At 32.3% G+C, this 21,443-nt stretch overlaps 1 protein-coding gene across 5 annotated transcripts in view; it reads left to right on the forward strand.

The window, feature by feature from the left end:
* Positions 1-21,443, forward strand: part of PTBP3 (polypyrimidine tract binding protein 3) — an 85,595-nt gene that overhangs the window by 50,129 nt on the left and 14,023 nt on the right. For all 5 annotated transcript variants that reach the window (XM_016126348.2, XM_016126345.2, XM_016126336.2 and 2 more), the window contains 3 exons: positions 1,723-1,887; positions 9,131-9,241; positions 10,690-10,864. In XM_016126348.2, coding sequence (XP_015981834.1) covers positions 1,723-1,887; positions 9,131-9,241; positions 10,690-10,864 — 451 coding nt within the window. The remainder of the gene's footprint in view (positions 1-1,722; positions 1,888-9,130; positions 9,242-10,689; positions 10,865-21,443) is intronic.

The following is a 21,443-nucleotide window of genomic DNA, read 5'->3' on the forward strand; positions in this document are numbered from 1 at the left end:
ACATTTTACTAACTAATCACCTCCATTCTTAAGCAGTGATACATATTCAACAAAACATTGGTGAAACTTGCATTAATTTCAGTAATCATTAACCATGCCTTTTCCCCTTCAATTTTCTCCCTTACCAAATTCATTTTATAAATTTTTAAACCACAAAATTAAAAAAGAGCTATAGACACAATCTAAAAAAAATCTGATTTATTTCAGAATAAATTACTAATCTAGTCTGTCTTTATTGTCTAATGCCTTCAGTGTGCATTTCCTTCAAACAGGGACATTGTCCTACACAACCAAAACAGAGCAATCAAAATCAGGAAATTAACATTGATACATTACTTCCCTCCAATCCTCAATCCACATTCAAGTTTTGCAATTGTCCCATTAATGTTTGTTACAGCAAAACACATTATTTTGAATCACATGTTCTGTTTAGAAATTATGTCTTCTTAGTCTCCTTTCATCTGAAGCAGTGACTCAGTTTTTCTTTGACTGTCATGACCTTGACACTTTTGAAAATTACAGGCAGTTTATCTTGTAGAATGTCCGTCAGTTTGAGTTTGTTTGATGTTTCCTTGTGGTTAGATTCAGTGTATATATATGACAGGAACATCATAGAACTTACCTTATGTTCTTTTTTTTTCCTCATTGGATCATCATTTCGATTTTCAAATTGTCTAATATATGGCCAGTGGGAGCCCCTTCAGGTTGTTTTTTATGTCCCTTTGGCATCTTCCTATCATTATTTGAACAACTTCTTTATATTGTGGTAAAACAATAACAATAACAAAAACCCATAAAAACAAAAGGTTTTACACTCATCTTGTACTTTCCTTGCTCCAGGTCTGGAACTAGATATTTTTAGCACTCTGGTTCCTTTCAGTGGTTCATGATATTTAAAAACTTGTCTGCCATTCCATGCCAGGCTGTCCCTCTGAATTCCTTCCTTACCCCATTCAGGCCCCCATAAACAACTTCTTGCTCACCATGCTCAGACTGTCCCCACTATGTTAGCTGTCTACCCCTGATTCTCACTGGGCTCTGTCACTCCTGACCAGATTATTCTCCTCTGGATAGCTTTCTTACCCTTCTCATGCTCCTTAGGTTCTGCTATCCAGCAGTGAGCAACCCCTACTTCCAGATACCTTCCTTGCCTTGAGTTCAGGTTCCCCTTGCCAGGCAGCCCTACCAAACGCCCCTTGCCAAGCATCCCACGTGGGTGTTCTTTCATTGCTCAGGCTCAGGCGCTCCATGCCAAGACGCCTTCCTATAACGGTGCCCTCCGTACTCCACTCTGAACCACACGGCTCTTCCCCTTCTCCATATTTATACTTATCACATATCACCCAGGGCTTCAGTACCCAGTTGTTCTGAGAGGGGGGGAAACAGAAGAGGGATGCGAATGGCTTTTAAGTGGTCTTTAATGTTACTTTCACATTGTTTTTTCCTAAATTATGAATAAAAATCACATCCAAATTTTCATCTCTTTTTTTTGCCACGTATTTTTTTCATTTCTTGAGGCAAATTTAAACGAGTTTCTTAAATATCGTGTAATTATAATAAGAAAGCAGGTCTTTGTGCATCCAGAGATATGTGCATCCAGAGAGAATAAATATATATATTTTTATTTGCTATATTTCTTCATATCACTTTACATTAACTAATTTTTAGGATTCATATAATGCTCTGTCTAACCAAAAGTTCTCATTTTGAATTGTCGTTTAGAGAGCCCAAGCTGCACTGCAGGCTGTCAGTGCTGTCCAGTCGGGAAGTCTGGCCCTTCCCGGAGCTCCAACCAATGAAGGCACGGTCCTACCTGGCCAGAGCCCTGTGCTCCGAATAATCATTGAAAACCTTTTTTACCCTGTTACTCTGGAAGTTCTTCATCAGGTAAGGAGGAATACTCGAAGGAAAGCAGAGTCCTAAGTGTGACCTCTGTAACTTTAGATTTTTTGTATCTTTAGTTTTGTAGGTTGTTGATTTTGGTTGTATATTTGTTTAAATTTTTTTTAAAAAATCGTCTCTGAGGCAAGAAGTAATATCAATTAGAGATAATGCTTGACAGTCTTCTTATTCTAATGTGAAAACTTGATTTTAAAAGGTGTGTAAGACATTCTTTTTTTTTATAGTAAGCATGAAAATGAATAAAGTATAGACTCCTGTAAAAGGCACTGGTAATAGTTATTCCTGAGGAAGTAACATCAATATAGAAACAAAAAATTTATTCAATCCTTTTTACATTTGAGTACTTTTATTTTAAAAACTCTGAAAAGAAGGTTTACAATAACTTTACATGTAACATAGTTGTATCATGTTAAATACTGACTACCGCTCAGCATGGCTTTCATAGACTACTGTCTAATAAAAGTTATCCTACCAAATCGTGGCTTACTGTGAATATACAGAATTTAAGGACTGGAAGGTCACCCAGTTGTATAATTGTATAGTGAATAAAACTGAAACTCAGATAATTGATGCACTGACTATTGGAGAGAGTAATTGAAGAGTTAATTAGAACTCAGGCCTCCTAATGTGAAGTCCAGTGTTTTGTTTTGTATGGTTGTTATATTTTTAACTAATACTCCACATATGCATACCTTCAAAATGTAACATAACGGTTATTACTAATCTGTATACATAAACATTTGACATCTAGCTCAAAAACTCAGTTTTTGTTCCCTTTAGCTACATATTGATTCCATTTCATTATACTTGTCAGTATATATAAAACACAAACATATTTCTTCATTTTCATATTTATATTTAAATATGTATTGCCAGCATAAATACCAGACCAATCTAGAATTATTTAACTGTTTTCCTAACCTTTGTATTTGTACTACTAAGTGAGTTTAGTCAGGGTCATGTGGTCCTATCCCGTTGTCTCCCTAGGAGCAGTAACAAACTTTCTCTCCCAAAAGATCATGGAGTCCTTCAGGTGAAGAGTAATTCTGAGAATCCTCAGTAGTAACCATCAGGGTAGGACTCTCAGCTTTTCAGTTCCAGTGCTCCCTGGTTTAATGCTCCTTCCCATTGCTGTGGGAATCAAACCAGACTCCTTACGAAGGTTCTTAAAGCCCGCATGTGCAGATTTCTCTCCATTCCTTTAACTTCATTTTCTAACACACTGCTTATTTAGCACCCTGACTTTTGTGGCCCTTTGACCCTCTCCTCTTCCCTCCAGTTTATTCCTGTCTTAGTCCATTTCTGTCTTCTATTTCTTAAGCTTGGAATACTCTTCACTGATAGTCACTTAGCTGAATTATATGTTACTCTGTTTTTTAGCTTATTATTCACCTCCTCGGGGTGGCGGTGGGGGGGGGGCGGGGGGGGAGCGGTTCTCTCTAATTACGTTACCTAAGCCCTCTCCTCCTGGTGCGTTATCCCATTAGCCAACAAAGTTTAGTATATCATAGAGATTAAGGATATAGGATTTAGAGCTGGTTTGAATCTTGACTTTACCACTTAACTTCCTCTCTAACTTTGGGCAAGTAACTTACCCCATCTCTGTCTTTCACATATTTATATAATGGGAATGAATGATGATGGTCTCTATTTTATACCTTCATTGTGAAGATTCATTATTTAATGCATTTAAAGTGTCTAGAACCGTGCCTAGTTAAATATTCAGAAAATTTTAACTGTAATTATCAGATGCTAGTAAATTGCACTGTAAGAAACTGATCCTTGCTTTTGTAGTCTCATGGGCAAGATATAATTTCATAAGAAATAGCATAAAATGCAGTGAATATTGAGATGAGGAAATACATGCAAGTGCGGAGTTGCTTGCACACTTAATTAGAAGATTTTACACTCTTAGCTGAAGATTTGGCATTAGCTGAATTGCTCTCTAACATCTATAGGAGCTAATGTTTTTTCTTTAGCTCATTGTAAGGGGATTAAGAGTCAGTGAGATGGGGATGGTGCTATTTCAAATAAGGGAAGTTAGGGAGGTGTTTCCAGTGTGATGACATTTGAGCAGAGGCTTGAAGGATGTTAAAGTATAAGTTATGTATGTTTGTAGCAGAATAATGATCCAGTCAGAAAGAACAGCAAGTATAAAGTCTTTAAAATAGAAGTGTGCTTAATGGGTTCATATATCAGAATTAAGGCTATGTGTGCCATTGGAGTATAAAAAGTAGGAAAGCCATAAATGGTAGGGTCAGAGTAGGGGTTAGGAGCCAGATGATGTAAAGCTTTTATACTCCACTGAGTAAGATGGGGAAACCATTGGAGGATTTTGAGAAGGTAAGATGATAGATTTATGTTTTAACAGAATTACTCTTGTTGGTGTGTTAAGAATAAACTGTGGGCATAAGTAAAGGCTTCTGTCATAGTCTGTATGAGATATTGTTGTGACGTGGGTGAGGACGTGGGCACTGGAAGTGGTGTTTATGGATATATTTGGAAGGATTTGCTGATCGGTTGAATAGATGTGGGTTTTGAAGAGAAAGAGAGTAACCAAGAGTGTCTTTCAGATTGTGGTTGTAAGCCTCTGGTAAAATAGGGCTATCTTAACACTAAAATAGTAAAGACTGAGGGGAAGGAAAGATTTTAATCAGCAGTGTGTTTTGGACATGTTAAGTTTTATATACCTATTAGACATCCAAGTAGGAAATATTGAATAGACGTTTGGGAAATAAGTCGAGATTCGGCATGGAAATTCTGGGCTGGAGATTTGGTAATCGTCAGCATATGGGTGGTAATTTAAAGCCATCAGATTGGATAACATCACCTAGAGATATTTGTAGATAAAGAAGGCATTTTTTGATCATTATGTGAACTCAGCCTTTCATACTAAAACATTTCTTTGTGTATTGAAGGAGTAGTTCAAAGCAGTATTATGTAATCCATTACTTGCAAGTATCGTTGTACATGGGGGCATATTATGAATGTCCAGTAGATGAATCTCTTCAGGACAAAAGACTGATCTTTTTGAATAGCAGAATAAAGATAAATAACTTGTAAAGATCAATTTTTATGGTATTAAATAAAAAAATCAATACTAGTAATATAAAATTCTGATTCTTAAGTCTTACTCTTTAGTTAGCTACAAAAACTATTATAAATAAGTTGTGCCCAATGTGCTTGATATTTTTAAAAGTTGAAATATGAATTTTTTTTACAAGTGACTACTACTGAATTTTCAGTTTCTGTCAAGTTCTACTTTTAAAAATCTCCCTTAAGATTAATTTTATCAGAATTTCATGTGTTTTGTCTGGTAAAATTAAAGTTTGAAAAGATTATAATGCACAGGAGACATCAAGAGTTAAGTCTATGTCTTTACGTTTATGACAGCAAAAGACATATTAGGGATATAGAGTTAAGGACCTTAAAATCAGTAAAAATAAATTTGAATATATTAAAAATTCCTGAATGTTAATCTTTTGAGACCAAATCTGGTTAAAATTTAGCATTGTGATAATTGTGAAAAAAATGTTAAAAATCACACTTTAGGCATTTCTGGATTCCTTGATGTTGGTGTTTGTTATAGTTTCTTCAAAAGTTTCAGATTGATTATTATAGCTACTTCCAGGGGACTCTAGACAGCTGTCCCTGGTTAGAAAGAATCTAAACGTCAACAAAATATGTAGGTTAAGTGGAAATTAACTAGGTTCTGTAGCATAATTTGGTATAAAATTATCCTAAATTTTAGAGCAAATTATATGTTCTCATTTCATTATTTTATATCAAGAATGTTTAATCATTTTTTAAAATCGCACGTTACCATAATTCTTATGTCTCAGAGTATAATTCTTAATTAATAAAAATAATTTACTCTGTACCCCTAATCAAGAAGTAGAAATTATTAAGACAAGGCATATAATTTCAAGGAACTTTTTAATTAAAGGGAACAGATATGTAAAATGTATCGTACAGTATAAGTAAAACAACAAGATAAATATATGAGGTGAAAAAGGGGGTAATATTTGGGAAAGAGAACTAACTGTTGAAATTTGGGGAAAGCTGACAATTTTTTGGTGATATTAACTCCTATCCCTAAATGGAGTTTGGAAAAAGGTAAATGAAAATTTACTAGGTTTTAGGCACAGAGTTCCAGGTAAAGGGAAAAGCCACATGCATAGGGATAGAAGTCTGAAACCACTTGTATTTGGAGAACTGTAGATAACTGCATGTCGTTGATGAAAATAGTGTGATATAAAAAGTGTTAGAAGATGAGGTTGAAGAGGTACACAAAGGTTAAACTGTATATGTCATACTAAAGAGCTTGAATTTTAGCAAGTAGTTAATGAGGAGGAAGTGAGGAATTTTAAATAAGGAAAAATATGATCTGACTTGTACTTTAGAACATCACCTGTGAAGGAGGGAGGTTTGGCAGTTATTATATGTTCTTTTATATGTTTTTTTTTTTAAGTCAATTGTCACTCATTTATTGGGTGAAAAAAACACTCAGTTGTATAATATATGTTGATTTGTGTGTGTTTATGTAACAGCACAATATAACCGAGAATGAAAATTAAGAAAATATAAGACCTTTTCTCAAGAATGCTTACATCTGTATCTTAAAGAAAGATGTAACATAATATTCAAATTCTTTGATAGCTGAAAAGGTGAATTTGTTATTCTTTAATGAATTTTTAAGAATATTATCTAGGACAAAAGGGTATAACTGAGAAAAATACTGTTGACAGGACAAATTTTCATTAAAAGAACAAAACAAAAAGTCTCCTAATGTTGTTCAGTTCAAAACACAGTTAAATGAGGATTTAAGGTCCCAAAGTTCTAAACCCTGACATGACAATAATGAAATTAACTACAATTTTTAAAAAGTTTCTAATTCAATAAAGAACTCTCAGGCTGTCTAAGTTTAAGGAATGGGATTTTCTACTGAGCTCTTCTAAGACAAATTGGTTCTACAAATCTTGCAGAATGATATTGTTTCCTATAAGAAATGTTTGACTCTATGTGTTAAAGAATATCTTGTCAGAAATGAGTATTTGGACTTTAGGATACTTTATTTAATTTGAGGGAGTGGTAAAATATACATAAATGAATCTTACCATTTTAACTATTTTAAGTGTACAATTTAGTGGCGTTAAGTACATTTACATTTTTTGTAACCACCAAATATCATATATCTCTAGACATTTTTTCATATTCCCAAACTATAACTCCTGTACCCATTAAACATTAACTCCTCATTCTCTTCTCTCAGCGCCTAGCAACCACCATCTACTGTCTCCCTAAATTTGACTACTCCAGGTTCCTCATACAAGTAGAATCATGTATCATTTGTCCTTTTGTGACTTGCTTATTTCACTTAACATAATCTCTTCAAGATACATCCACGATATAGCACGTGCCAGAATTTTCTTTCTTTTGTATATATACACCACATTTTGTTCATCCATTCATCTTTGGATGGACACTTGGGTTTTTTGACTTTTAAATAATGCTGCTATGAACATGGGGTACAAATATCTTTTTGAGTCCCTATCTCCAATTCTTTTGAGTATATACTCAGAAGTGGAATTGTTAGATCATATGCTAATTTTATTTTTCATGGCAGCTGCACCATTTAACATTCCTACCAGCAGTGCACAAGGGCTCCATTTTCTCCACGTAATCCCCAACACTTGATATTTTCTGTTTTTCGTTTGTTTGTTTGTTTTGATAATAAGCTGTCCTAATGGGTTTGAAGTGATATTTTGTAGTTTTTATTTGCACTTAATTAATGATTAGTGATTTAAGCATCTTTGCATATTCTTATTGGCTATTATCTTTTTTTTTTTTTTTTTGGAGAAATGTCTATTCAAGTATTTGCTCATTTTTAAATTGGGTTGTTGGTATCATTGAGTTGTAGAAGTTCTTTATATATTCAGGATACTAATCTCTTATCAGATATGTGATTTGCAAATATTGTTTCCCATTTTGTAGGTTGCCTTTTCACTGTTGGTAGTGTTTTTTGATAAACAAAAGTTCTTAATTTTAATATAGTCAAATTTACCTATTTTTTCTTTTGTTGCCTATGCTTTAGGGTAGTCATTCTTTATCATTCTTTCTGGTTATTAAAAAGCAGGATCATTTACCTATTAAGGACTTTCAGACAGAATATTTGATAATAGTATTCTTACCAGCGTAGGGAATACTTATTTTTTTATTTTAGAAGCAGAAGGACAGAGCGCCAGAGAAGACAAATAACAATTAGAGGGATTGTTTTATAAGCCATATAAATGTCTAACCAATGTACTATATACTTGAAACTAATAAAATTTAATACACACACACATTAATGGAAAAAAAAAAGATGCAAATTTAAAATGAGATGTCAGAGGAAAACAAAATGCATTGTAGTAACCATAGCCACGAACTTTGTGTTGGTGAAGTAGACGTATTTGTTAAGAATATTGATAACCAAGAATCTATCAAGAAACCTTCCTGGCTCTCTGTTTATTCCCCTCCACCAAAGAAACTTCGGAGAGGCCTTCTTCCTTGACCACTGTTGTACCTTCTAAACTTGCATTCCTGCTTACTCTCACCTCTTTTCCTTTTTTTTTTTTTTTTAATTCACAACACTTTTTTACAACAAAACATAGTTTTTTTTTTTTTTTTTTTGCTTTTTTTTTTTTTTTTTTTTTTTATTGTTTGTCTTTCCTCATAAGGGCAGAGGCTCTTGTCTCTGTTCACCGCTGACTTCTCAGTGCTTAGAACAGTGCTCTGTGAATATTTGCTAAATGAATAGAGAAATCTCTGTTAAAACATTTTGTAGTTTCTCTGTGTATAAAATTTCAGGAAGTAGATGCCAATTCTCGGGATGAAATAGTCGATCCATATGACTTGTCCACTTCCATTCATATATTTTATAAGCCCATTATCTTATAACATTAAGTAGTCCTATTATAGCCTCCTGTATTAGTATTATGCCATTTATGACATGTTATAAAATAGGTTAAATATTTGAGTGCCTATTGGGTTAGGAGCTGCTTTAAGACATGCATGGGTATTGAAACTTTAACATCTTAGGCCTGATTTAAGTCATTTTGGAACCAAAAGTTTTTATAGAGGAAATTATTTTCATTTGAAAATGGGGATCATGAATCAAGTTGTATTTATAAAGGTATGTTAGCTTAATTTTTTCCTTAGATTTAACCTAATGTAAACTTTTTTTCAGATATTTTCTAAATTTGGCACAGTCTTGAAAATTATCACCTTTACAAAGAATAATCAGTTTCAAGCCTTGCTTCAGTATGCTGACCCACTGAATGCACAATATGCCAAAATGGTAATTATCTTTTTTCATTTTTTAATTGTTAATCAGTCACTTCAGTGATACCAAAGGAAGCCATTATGTCTTCTCCCTTGTTCCAGTGTACCATGTTTTTTTAATTGTACTAAATATGCATATTATAAATTTACCATTTTTAAATATACTATTTCATATGCTCTATTTTATAAGCCCCAAATTTTTTCTTCACACTAAATGGTTTCAAATCACCTATTATTTCTCAGATCTCTGGGACTCATTTTTGTTTGTCATATTTAATGTCTAGAATTGAGCACAGTACTCCTGATATAATCTGACTAATAAAGTAGAATTATCTTTGTCCTTGTGCCTTTATTTCTTTCTATTAAATTAGCCCCAGATTGATTTTACTGTTTTTACAGTCATACTCACTGTTAAATCTTATTGAGGTCTGAATTGAAGACATTAAATCTTAGGAAGTATGCTGCTTTCAATTTATAGTCTTTTTTTTTTTTTTAAGTATATAAGTTTTTGACTTTTAACAAGATGCAAAACCTCACATTAAGTTTTGTTATATTTCATTTTGGTTATATTTGACCCATTTCCTATTGAGATCTCTCCCTAACCCGAATTCTGTCTCGTGTCGGTATTTGAATTATTTCTGATTTTTTTTTTAAAGATAGGGACTCAGGTTTGCAGTACTTTTGTGTACCACATAGTGTCTGGCTGCTGCGTAGGACTGTAGCCTTTATATATGCTGCACCCTCTACCTGCATGTATTATTTTGTACCTTTATGATAGCATACTGATCAATAACCATTACAAATTAGGGGGTTTTGTGTATTTGTATATTTTTGTTTTATTTTTATGTGTCTTGGTTTCTGTTATCTGTTTTTATAAATGTGAACATTTGTAGAAGTTGTAAGTGGCTACGAATATCCTTTTGGTAAATTTTTTTTATTGTGAAGATCATTTGTCTTTTATCAGAACTGACTCCGTATTTCTCTCAGCTTATTATTCAAAGTATTAAAAAAATAAATTTACAAGAGAAAAAAATAGTAGATAATATTTCATATATTGTTTTGATAAGTACCATTTTCAAAGGCTTTATTTCATCTTATATAAACTATACTAAAAAGAATTAAGAGAAAATGTGAAATTAAAATATCTTTAAACATTTTCTGTGGACAAAATAAAATAATAGTACAATATACAGGAATGTATAATAGTTTTCCAAGCTTTTACCTTTCTCCTTTTTGCTTTGATCTTACCAGAGACAAGATAGGGATGATTATTCTTATTTTCAGATGAAAAAACTGAGAGAAATTTTCTTTTTCTCTCTTAGGCGCACGTAGTAACAGGATTAAAATTAAATAAAGGCTTTTATTCCAGTGCTCTCTGCTTTATACCTGTGTCAAAGTAGAGGCTACTTGATTTATCAGTGTTGTTGTCTTGCAAAACATCAGTCCCTTTCTTACATGCTTTAGGCTCTGGATGGCCAGAATATCTATAATGCATGCTGCACTCTGCGTATTGACTTCTCCAAGCTCACCAGCCTTAATGTGAAATATAATAATGACAAAAGCAGAGACTTCACTCGCTTAGACCTTCCTTCTGGTGATGGCCATCCATCCCTTGAACCCCCTATGGCTGCTGCTTTTGGTGAGTAGTTCTGTTTTGGGTCACAAAGCAAGTATTCTGACGTTGTAAATTTCATTTGTTAATCCATGTTATATCAGTTAGCCTTTTTCTTCTTAGAATCTCAGGATTTATAAAGGGAAGCAAGAATCATAGAACAAAATCTGTCTATTAAATCTTAGTAGATTCTGTTAGTTGACAAAACCCATAAATTAAAAGTTACAAATTTATTTTCTAACATTAATATTACTCATTCTTTATAAGCCATACAACCATTTGCTTCAAATCGATAGTATTTTACATATTAACATTGGTTTAAATATGTTGGTTTATAGCCAATAGAATATTGGCATAAGTGCTCTTGAGAGAAATACTTTTCCATTTCCATTTTTAAATAGTGTTATTTAAAACAATTGCCTAAATTGGTATGTTCTTCATTTATTCAAAGGAGAGGATTCGTTTTATTTTGTTTTTTAAACATCAGAATGTCCATCTTTACCTTAATTTTGTGGGAAGTTGCATTTTGCATTAATAAAAATGTAGTCTTCTGAATTGTCTTTGCAAATATCACTTTGAAGAGCTTTTTATTTAAAACTAGTTCTCAATATAGTTACACTTTTTGAATAAATGTTTATGTCAAGGAAAAAACAATGGATGGCCCAATTGAATATATCATTAGGTTAATGTATGTTGCTTTTTAGTTTTGCAGCTCTCAAAAGTGTGGTTTGTATTTAAAGTATTAAATTTTATTACCTTTTGTGATTTATTTTTCTTTCCCAAATGACACCTTAAAGTGATATTTAGTCCATCTTCATTTTACGGGTAAGAAGAAAGAATCCCTAGCTAATGGTTGTCCAGAATTTTCTAGAAAATAGTTTGTAACTTTTTTTTAAAGTAACAGCTTGTTATTTACAACTGAAAATGTCAAGTTCAGATCACATTCCTAAATTGTTTAAAGTTTCTGTTTTGGTCTTACCAAATTTTTTTGTTTCATATATTTGTTACCAGCCCCTACTTATGTGTCCTGATTTTGTAGAGCCAAAGGTCTTTGTAAATACTGTTTCTACAACACATGATAGAAATTGAGACTGTCGTTCACATTTGCCAAAACTTGATTGTCAAATGCAGAACTGCACTTATGCCACTAATTGAATACTGTTGATGTAATCATTATTCCGCATAGTGGGAGGACATATTAAGAATACAATTAAGAATTTTGGTTTCTGAATATAAAATATCAAAATGTTAACACCCTTTTTCATTGTATTAATAAAGCCTTAGTCATTGCAAAGTAATGTGTACATCCTAAGATAAGTCATTTCATCAGAGAACAAAACTTTTTTGTGTATTGTGTGAAAGTTTACTCTGCCTCTCACTAATATTTGACACTTGCTCTTCCCTCTTTTTTTCTCTTGGCTTCTGAGACACCATACTCTCCTAACTTTTTTCCTGCTTGGTTGGCTGGTTCTTTCTCTCTTTTAAAGATTTCCATTTAAAGTTCCCAGGGTTAAGTTTAAGCATTCTGTCTCTGTTTTTAGCAATATATATTATACTTACAGAAAAGCTTATAAAACATGTAAATATATTTTTAATACCCATGTAATTACCACCTAGGTTAAGAAATAAAATATTTACACATACCAAAGAAGCACTCTTTGTACCCCTCTCATTGATTGTGCTCCTGCTCTCCTGAAGATAACTATAATCTCAAATTCAATGATAATCATTCTTTTGCTTTTCAGCTTTTTCTTTCATTATATTTTTTACCACTCATGTAGTCGTTAAGTGCTAATTTAAAAAATTTTCCTCCTATATTTAGAACTTTATGTAAATGAAATCATACTGTTTATTTTCTTTTGTGACTTGTGATTCATTAATATTCATATATGTGGCTGTTGCTTATTCATTCTCGGTATGGCCGAGTGTATGGATTCCTATTGTGTGAATATACCACAGTTTATCCATTCTGCTGTTGATAGACATTTGGGGTTATTTTAGTTTGAGGCCATTATGAACAATGCTGCTGTGAAATTTTCCTGATTACCAGTGAGGTTGAACATATTTTTATTTGTTTATTGGCCATTCTCTTTTATGAATTTTCTGTTCAACACTTTTGCTTATATTTCTGTTTGGTTTCTTGCTTTTTCTTATTTATTTCTAGGAATTCTTTATTTAGCCCAGACACTAGTCCTTTGTTAGTTAAATGTTGATTATATGTGTTTCTTTCATTTTTGGTTTCATGGTATTTTTATGTAGTCAAATTTATTTACCATTTTCTTTATATTTTTCGATTTCGTGTCTTGTTTAAGAAATCCCTTGTTGCTCCAGCATCATAAAGATATATACTTATATTATAAAGTTTATAATACTTTAGTAACTTTATTTTGAAATAATTTAAGTTGCAAGAATAGTAAAAAGAATTTTTTTCTTTTCTCTATCTTTCATTCATATTCCCCAGTTATTAACATCAGTCCACATTTACTTTATTATCTCCCTGCTTGTGTGTGTGTGTATGTGTATAGTGTTTTTCCCCCTGAATCACTAGAGAGTAAATTGTAGACATGATGCCCATTACTTCTAAGTACTCATTGTATATGTTCTAAGAACAAAGACATTCTTACCTAAACACAGTTCAGTTATCAAAATCAGTAAATTAACATTCCTATAATACTTTTATCTAATCCATAGATCTTTTTAAATTTCACCAGTTGTGAATATAATGTTCTCTATAAGAGAATTTTTTCTGGAAAAGATCCAAACCAGTATGAGGCTAATTTATTTGTCATGTCTCTTTAGAGTCCTTTCATTTGGAACATTTCTTCATCCTTTGTCTTTCATGACCTTTGCATTTCTTTAAGAGTTCAGGTGTAGTATAGAATGTCTCAGTGTGAGTGTCTCGTTTTTTGGCTGAAATAATATTGTGTCTTTTCATACTTTATTACATCAGGAGATGCATGATGCCAGTTTATCCCATTCCTGGTGATATTAACTTTAATCACATGGGAGAGAAAGAAACTTTCAGCTGATCTAATGATTAAATCTGCACGAGAAAGATTAACAAGAGAAAATAACCAAATTTAATTATATATGTACACATGGGAACCCCACATATGTGGGAAAGCCAGAGAACCCCATCCCCTCAAATACATGAGAGGTTCAAGACAAAGGGAAAGTGAAATGTATATGACATTCTGAGCTAAGGACAAGGTGAGGTGCCTTGAGGCTTCAGAGGAGAGGAAAGTGATTGCAGGACAATAAGAAGAGCAGATGGTCAGTGATTAGTAGTTTTCCCTACCAAATAGATCATAAAAGTTATTGCTGGTGATAACTCTTAATATGGGCAAAACCTCTAATTTAAATTCTTCTAGATAGTTAAATGAGGGCAGAAATTTCTCTTAAGCCTACAGGGTCTTGGTTGCCTTTAGCTCAAATATATCTGGATACCAGAGAGACACATCTCTAGGTGATTCATTCTGAACCCCCTACAATCACTTAGTAAAGTGATTCCTGCCAAGTTTCTTCCAGTAAAGTTATGTTTTTCTCTTAATTTTTAGAGAAATGGGTTGGGAGTATGTAAATATCCTGTTGCTTATTACTTTTCACCTTTTAGTTTTAGCATCTATTGCTGAAATTAGTTGTTACTGTGATGGTTGCCATATTGGAAATATGCCAATTCCATCATTCCTTCTACATTTATTAGCTGGGATTTTGTTACAAAGGACTTTTTTTTTTACCACCACTTCATTTATTATTTTCATGTGTAGTATAGATAAATTTAACATATAACTATAAATTTAAGGTATACAATATGTTACTTTGATTTATATATTATGATTGCTGATGTAGGCATTTAGCACAGTACATAATTATAATATTGCTGTCAGTTCACTGTACTGCATACTTTAGATCTCTATGGCTTATTTACTACTCGTTTTATTTATCTTTTTTATGTCCATATAGATTCTTATTTTATTCTGTGGGTTATAATTTTGTACTAACATTTTTCATCTTATGCTCAAACTGTCTCAGATTCGGCCAGTGGGAGCTCTTACACACTGGTTTCTGTGGCCTTTTGAAATGTCTCTACCATCATTTGAGCACTGCCTTACTTTCTGGTAGAAGATTTTTCAGATTTTCTTTACTTCCCCTGCTTTTGCACTGCAGAACAAGCCCTGGTTCCTTTTAGTGGGAAATGGTATTTGGATATCAGTATCTAGGTATTAGATGTGCTTATTGCTAACAGGAGATCATTGCTTGTAGTCACTTTAAATAGACATGACTAGGATGGATATATATGTATGTATATTTCATAAATATATTTTCCTCTGTGTATTTGTTTAAAAGCCACAAGTTTTAACTGATACCCCCAATTCCAGTCCAGTACCTTTCTCATATTGATAACTTCCTTTTTCAAGAATGAGAAATTTGGTTTCCATTAGTCTCAACATATTTACTTATTTGCTCAATTTCTATAATACACTAAAGTGGTTTCAGATTTTTTAACACATTATTAAAACTTGCTCTTAAGATTTGCTTTAATAGTTTCTAGGCATTGTTTCATTGGTCTGTTTATTTGTCTTTCTTTTTCTCATGACCACAAATCTCAGTATCTGATTCTTCAAGAGTATCTTGGCAATTCTTGAATATTTACACATGTATTTTAGGATCAGCTTGTCAAATCTTGGAAAAAAAAAAAGCTAATGGGGTTTTGATTGGATTACATTGGCTTTATAAATCACTTAGAAGATAATTGACTTCTTTACAATAGAGTCATCCAGTCTTTGAACATTGTACATCTATATTCATTTGGGTGTTCTATAATGTCTTTCAGTAAAGTTTGGTAACTTCTCCATAAAGGCTCACATGTTTTGTTAGATTCATTCTGAAGAATCATACCTTTAAGATTCTAATGGTAGAACTACTATTCATGATGTGTGTAACCTTGGGCAAATTTCTTAAGTGCTCTGCACCTTTGTTTCTTTATATGTGGAATGAGCGTAATAGTACTTAACTGGTAGGGTTGTGATGAACACAAATGTGCTAACATACATAAAGAGTATAGATAGTACATGTCATAAGTGCAATGTAAGTTTTAGCTATCATTGTTATTTTGTTTTCTAACTTGCTAATGTAGAAATGTAGTGTTTTTTGATTTCATATTCAGCATCCTTGATAAACTACACATTTCTTTTTCTGAAACTTAATTTTTCTTTAGTAAGATGCACTGAACTTCTAAAATGTATTTAGAAATGAGAAAAAAAGTATCTAGAATATTAAAAAGAATTAAAAATTTTTCTAATTGCAAGGTTTAATATAAAGTTGCAGTAATCAAGCCAGTTTGGTAGTATTGAAAGGATAAATAGATTAATGGAGTAGAATAGAGAGTGTAGAAGTAGACCCACACATAAGTAGTCAGTTGATTTTCAACAAAACAGCCAATGTAAAATTCAATAAGGAAAAGGAAATCTTTAAACAAGTGGGGCAGGTGGATATCCATATTGGGAAAAAAAAATAAAGATTGATCTGTATTTCACACCGTATTGGCTGGTTAACTTGAAACGGATCGTAGACATCTATGTAAAACTTAAACCTGTAAAATTTCTAGAAGAAAATGTGGGCGAAAATCTTTGCAACCTGATGACATGAAAAAAAGTTTCTTAGGATACAAAAGGCACAACCCAAAAAAGGAAATAATTTATGTATCCTGCACCAAACTTTAAAAGTTTTACTGCTTGAAAGATACCATCAAGAAAACCAAAAAGCAAGCTACAAAGAACTCAGTAATAAACTAATAAGACATGGGCAAAAGTTATTTTACAAAAGCTGTTGTATGACTGGCAATAAGCACATGGAAAGTTGCTCAACATCTCCAGTTATCGGGAAAATTAAAATTAAAATCATAGCATTACTACATGCTCATTAGAATAGCTCAGCTTAAAAAGGCTTACTGTACCAAGGATGTAGAACATCTTTCACTAGCATACTGTGTTGGTGACAATGTAAAATTTAGGTACAACCACTTTGGAAAAGAGTTTAGCAGTTTCTTTAAAAGTTATGTGCACACCTACAATATGACTTGGTCATTCTTCCTGGTCATATACCCAAGAGAACAAAAGCTTATGTTCACAGAAATACTTGTACACAAATGTACATAATATTTTATTTGTAATGACAAAAATCTAGACATTCTATTATAGGTGGATAGATAAGCAAAATGTAGTACATCCATGTGATGAAATACTACTCAGCAATAAATAAGAATAAATTAATAGGACAACAGGATTATCCTGAATGAAAGAAACCAGACAAAAAAATGTATGATTCTGTTTATATATAATTCTGTTAAATGTAAACTAATCTATAGTGACAGAAAGCAGGTCAGTGGTTGCCTGGGGAGAGGGTTTGGAGAGAGATGGGCTGCATCAGAGTAAATGACCACATCCTTATATTGAATTACCAGACCTTCTTCAGTATTACTGATTCTTCTGTTCTTCTTCTTTTTTTTAAATAGTATTTATCTGTGCAGTTAACTTATTTACTATGTTTATTGTTTATTCTGTTTTTATCACTAGAATTAAGTTTACCAGGTAGGTTTTAAACTTTGCTGATTGATGTTTGTGCCTGACACAAAATTGGCACTCAAAAAAATTTGTCGAATTAATGTTTATATATTATTTTGTTTTTCTCACTAGTTTTTGAAGTTTAACACTTTTGTATTTTCATGTAGGATTTTTAAGTTTTATACTTATGTTACCAAATCAAAAGTTAATTGATAGTGTATTCTTTCTTTATACAACATGAGAACTTGAGGATACTTTAACTCCTTTTTCCTTCTTTTACCTCCTTCAAACTGATATCATTATGTTTTAAATTTTATTTTATTTTAACTTGGCAATTTGTTGTTATCACTTTATTCAATCAGTATTCATTTAGATTAAACCATATATAACTCTTTAGACTTTTAATTTTTTTTTCCATCTTCTGTCTAAAGAACATCCTTTAGTGTTCACTTAGGGAAGTTCATGGTAATATATTTGAAGGTGTTATTTGTTCAAAATATGTCTTCGTCAATTTTAAAAGACATTTTTGCTTAATTAGGAGTTCTCGGTTGACAGGTATTTTTCTTTTAATATATTAAAGAAATCATTCCACAATACTTTGGTTTTCATTGTTGCTCATAAAAAATAAGCTGGAAACCCAACTATGGTTCTTTTCCCTCAGGCTGTTCTTTAGATATTTTCTTCATCTTTGATGTTTTGTAGTTACAGTATGATTTGTTCTTATTGGAGCTCATTCGGCTTCTTGATTTGGTGAATTGTCTTTTTTTGTTGTTGTTATTTTGGGGGGGTAGGGATTCTAGAAATTATCTCTTCTTATATTTACCTTTTCCATTAATTCTTACTTCCTAGAACTTTGATTAAACCCGTTATACCCTCTTATTCATATTTTCTTATTCTTTATCTTAATTGTTTTGCATTTCTAGAAACTTTATTTTGTCCTTTATTTTAAAAAGTATCTCCTGTCCTACATATATTTCTTGGGATGTCTTTATTTCTTCAAACATGCTGTTTAAATCGTCATCTGATAATATTTGCAGTTGTCTTTCTGTGATAGGTATTACTATTCTTTCTTTTCTTTACTTTTTTTTTTATTTTGATGAGTTACGCATTTTACTTGGAGAATTAATCGTGAGAATTCTTGAGAATTAGGATCAAGGTGATATGTTCCTTCAGAGAGAATTTGCTTGTTTGCAACATTAAAGGTCTGTGTTTGGGACCATTTCTATCTAATGCTACAACTTTATTAATTTTCCTTCAGACACCTAAGAAATATGAATTTGGACTGCAAAACTGCATGAAAGCTTGCTTTTAGTTAGAATTTTTCAGGAATGTTTTTGTTCCTTCTCTGCTAGACATGTAGGTGACTTTCCTTGTAGTTTTCTGAGGATAGGAGGAATGGGTAAGTAGGGTAGGTTATTTTAGGCTTACACTTCTAGATCAATGTTGTAGTTAATGTTGTGAAGCTCTTCTATTGACGACTTTCCTTGGGTTAACCCTGGAATTCTCATCTTTTCTACTACCCCTTTAGGCTGACAAGATCAAAGCTCAGCTTCACATATAGATTTTTGACCTGGTTATTTCTTATCATACTGTTAGCTGTTAGATTTATTGAAGGTCTTTTTACTCTTTCATTAGACATTCTCTATGGTAGGGTTGGTCTATATATAATCTGCTACTATATTCACATTTAAAAATATAATTATAGTTGTGCTATATTTTTCATAGTACACACTCAAATATTTTAAATGGCTCTATTTTGTCTGGTTATCTATTAATTTATATTTCCTTAGGTGCTATTATGTTGGTACATTTTCCAAATGTAAAATATCTATTCTTAGCATTCAGATCTTAAACCATTTTCCTAAAGGTTTATATAAACTTTTCATAAAGATACTAACCCATTGTCTAATAAGTTACTTTGCTAAAATGTTTCTGTTTCTGCCTTTTCGAGGAACATAGATTTATTAAAACTTGATTATTTTTTATTAAAATTTGAGTCTTTTATCAAATTTTAACAAATTTGATTCTTTTATCAAATTTTAACAAATGTTCTTATTAATCATTATATTCTACTTGGAAACAGTTATTTAAAATTTGGCTCTGGTGGTTGTTTGCAACTTCTTATATTTATCACTATTGAATGGTCTGTGATAGTTATCTCATTTCACTCAAACCTACTGCCTCATATCCCTCTCCATAGCCATCCATATTAGTGTCTTTGTTGTGTTTAAAAAGTACCTCCCTTGCCCTCCCCTCAAATCTCAGTGGTTTACAGAAACTAACATTTATTTCTTTCACAGCACTAACAACTTAGAAACAAACAGCTGTGAATCTGCTTTTGCAACCTTAATTCGTATGTCTTTGTGATCTGGGGCCTGGGCTGAAGATATTACTCCATTGGACACATGGCATTCTTAAAAATAAGAGCTTGTGTAAACTGATAATGCCTCTTAAAGCTTCTGTAGAGAGGCAGCATGTCTGTGTATTCCTGACATGATCAAATGCAGGGGGAATTGCATAGAAATTATGTTTGTCCCATAGAAGGAACTGCAGGTCACAAGGCTGGCCAGAGATATATGGAAGGGGCAAGTGAATACTTGGCAATAATAATACAATCTACCATATCTCTTATGTTTAACTTCCAAGTGTAAAGTTTTATAATTACTCATATACATATTGAAACTTCTTTATTGTCTTCCTTTATACCTTAAATAAAGTTATTTCTGTTATAGAAATGAATCATTTTACCTGTGGTGTTCAGTCTATTTGAATGTAAGTTTAACACAGATTCTTGTCACCTTTGTTCAAAGCTTCCTCAGCACTAGAAGAATGCCTGGTTCATAATATGCTTTCAATGAATATGTGTTTCCCTTCTTAGTTCAGCAGTTATTGTCAGGTTTTTTCGTTTTTTGTTTTTTTGTGTGTTAATTTTGTATCCTCAGTTCTCTTGCTAACTCTATCCCTGAAGTCTTAATGACTATATTTTCTTGAATTATTTTAATAAATCACAGCTATATATTTAACAAATTCTTTTAGGTCATTCTCTTTAATGAAAAGAATAAACTTATGAGATTTAATTTCTCTGGAAAATACAGCCTACATACTTCCTATAAATAAGCTCATCACTCTGTCACTAAAAAAACAAAAACAAAAAACCTATCCCTTCACTCTTACAATCTGATTTCTCACTATTGCTCTAAAACTATTTTTTTTTACCATTTGCATTTCTCATTCTCTTTGACCTCTGTTACCCCAACCTCTTTTCCTCTAAATCCTGAAGGACTAGAATTCACTATTTTTTTTTCTATTTCTAAGGCTGTTCTCTTTTCTATTTTCCTTAGAATGTTCCTCTTCCTTCCTCATACTACTTGTTCCTAATACTCCTAGGTTCTATTTTTAGTTCTCTTGTCATATGCCCTTTTGAGTGCAGCTCTCATTCATATGGCTTTCATATTCGTTTCTACATATATGGTTTACAAATCTGTGTTTTATAATGGTTATTCTGAGTTTGCCCCCTTATTTTCATTTGTGGGCATTTCCATTTGAATGCCTTACCATTACCTCTACCTTGACATGTCCAAAACCAAATTGTTTTCCTGTTAGTACTGACTCCTCCATTGAAACTAACTCCTGTTTTTGTTGATGGTGCATAGTTACCAGGATTCTAAAAGGAAAGGGTAGAATGCCAGCATTTGTTTAGCATCTCATACACACACTAAACACTGTGCTTTTCAATTATGTGTTGTTTAGCTAGTTTTACCTCCCAAGAAACCTTCTCTAAACAATCACAGTGAATTCTCTGCGATCTCTTTAGAGTACTTGAAGTACATTTGTGTTTAAATCACTAGATCATCTCAGCATGTGAATCTTCTGTAATTCAGACTTTTAGTTTGTAAACCTTTCAAAGGCAAGGATTTTTATTTCATTTTCCTTTTTATAGCGCAGTACCTGATAGATACATTACAGTTTAATAAGTATTTGACGATTTTCACATAGAAATAACGCTCTAAAGAAGGGCAACAATCTCAACCTAAATAACAACT

This window comes from Rousettus aegyptiacus, unplaced genomic scaffold (assembly GCF_014176215.1).
Source record: "Rousettus aegyptiacus isolate mRouAeg1 unplaced genomic scaffold, mRouAeg1.p scaffold_m13_p_3, whole genome shotgun sequence".
Classification (NCBI taxonomy): Eukaryota; Metazoa; Chordata; class Mammalia; order Chiroptera; family Pteropodidae; genus Rousettus; species Rousettus aegyptiacus.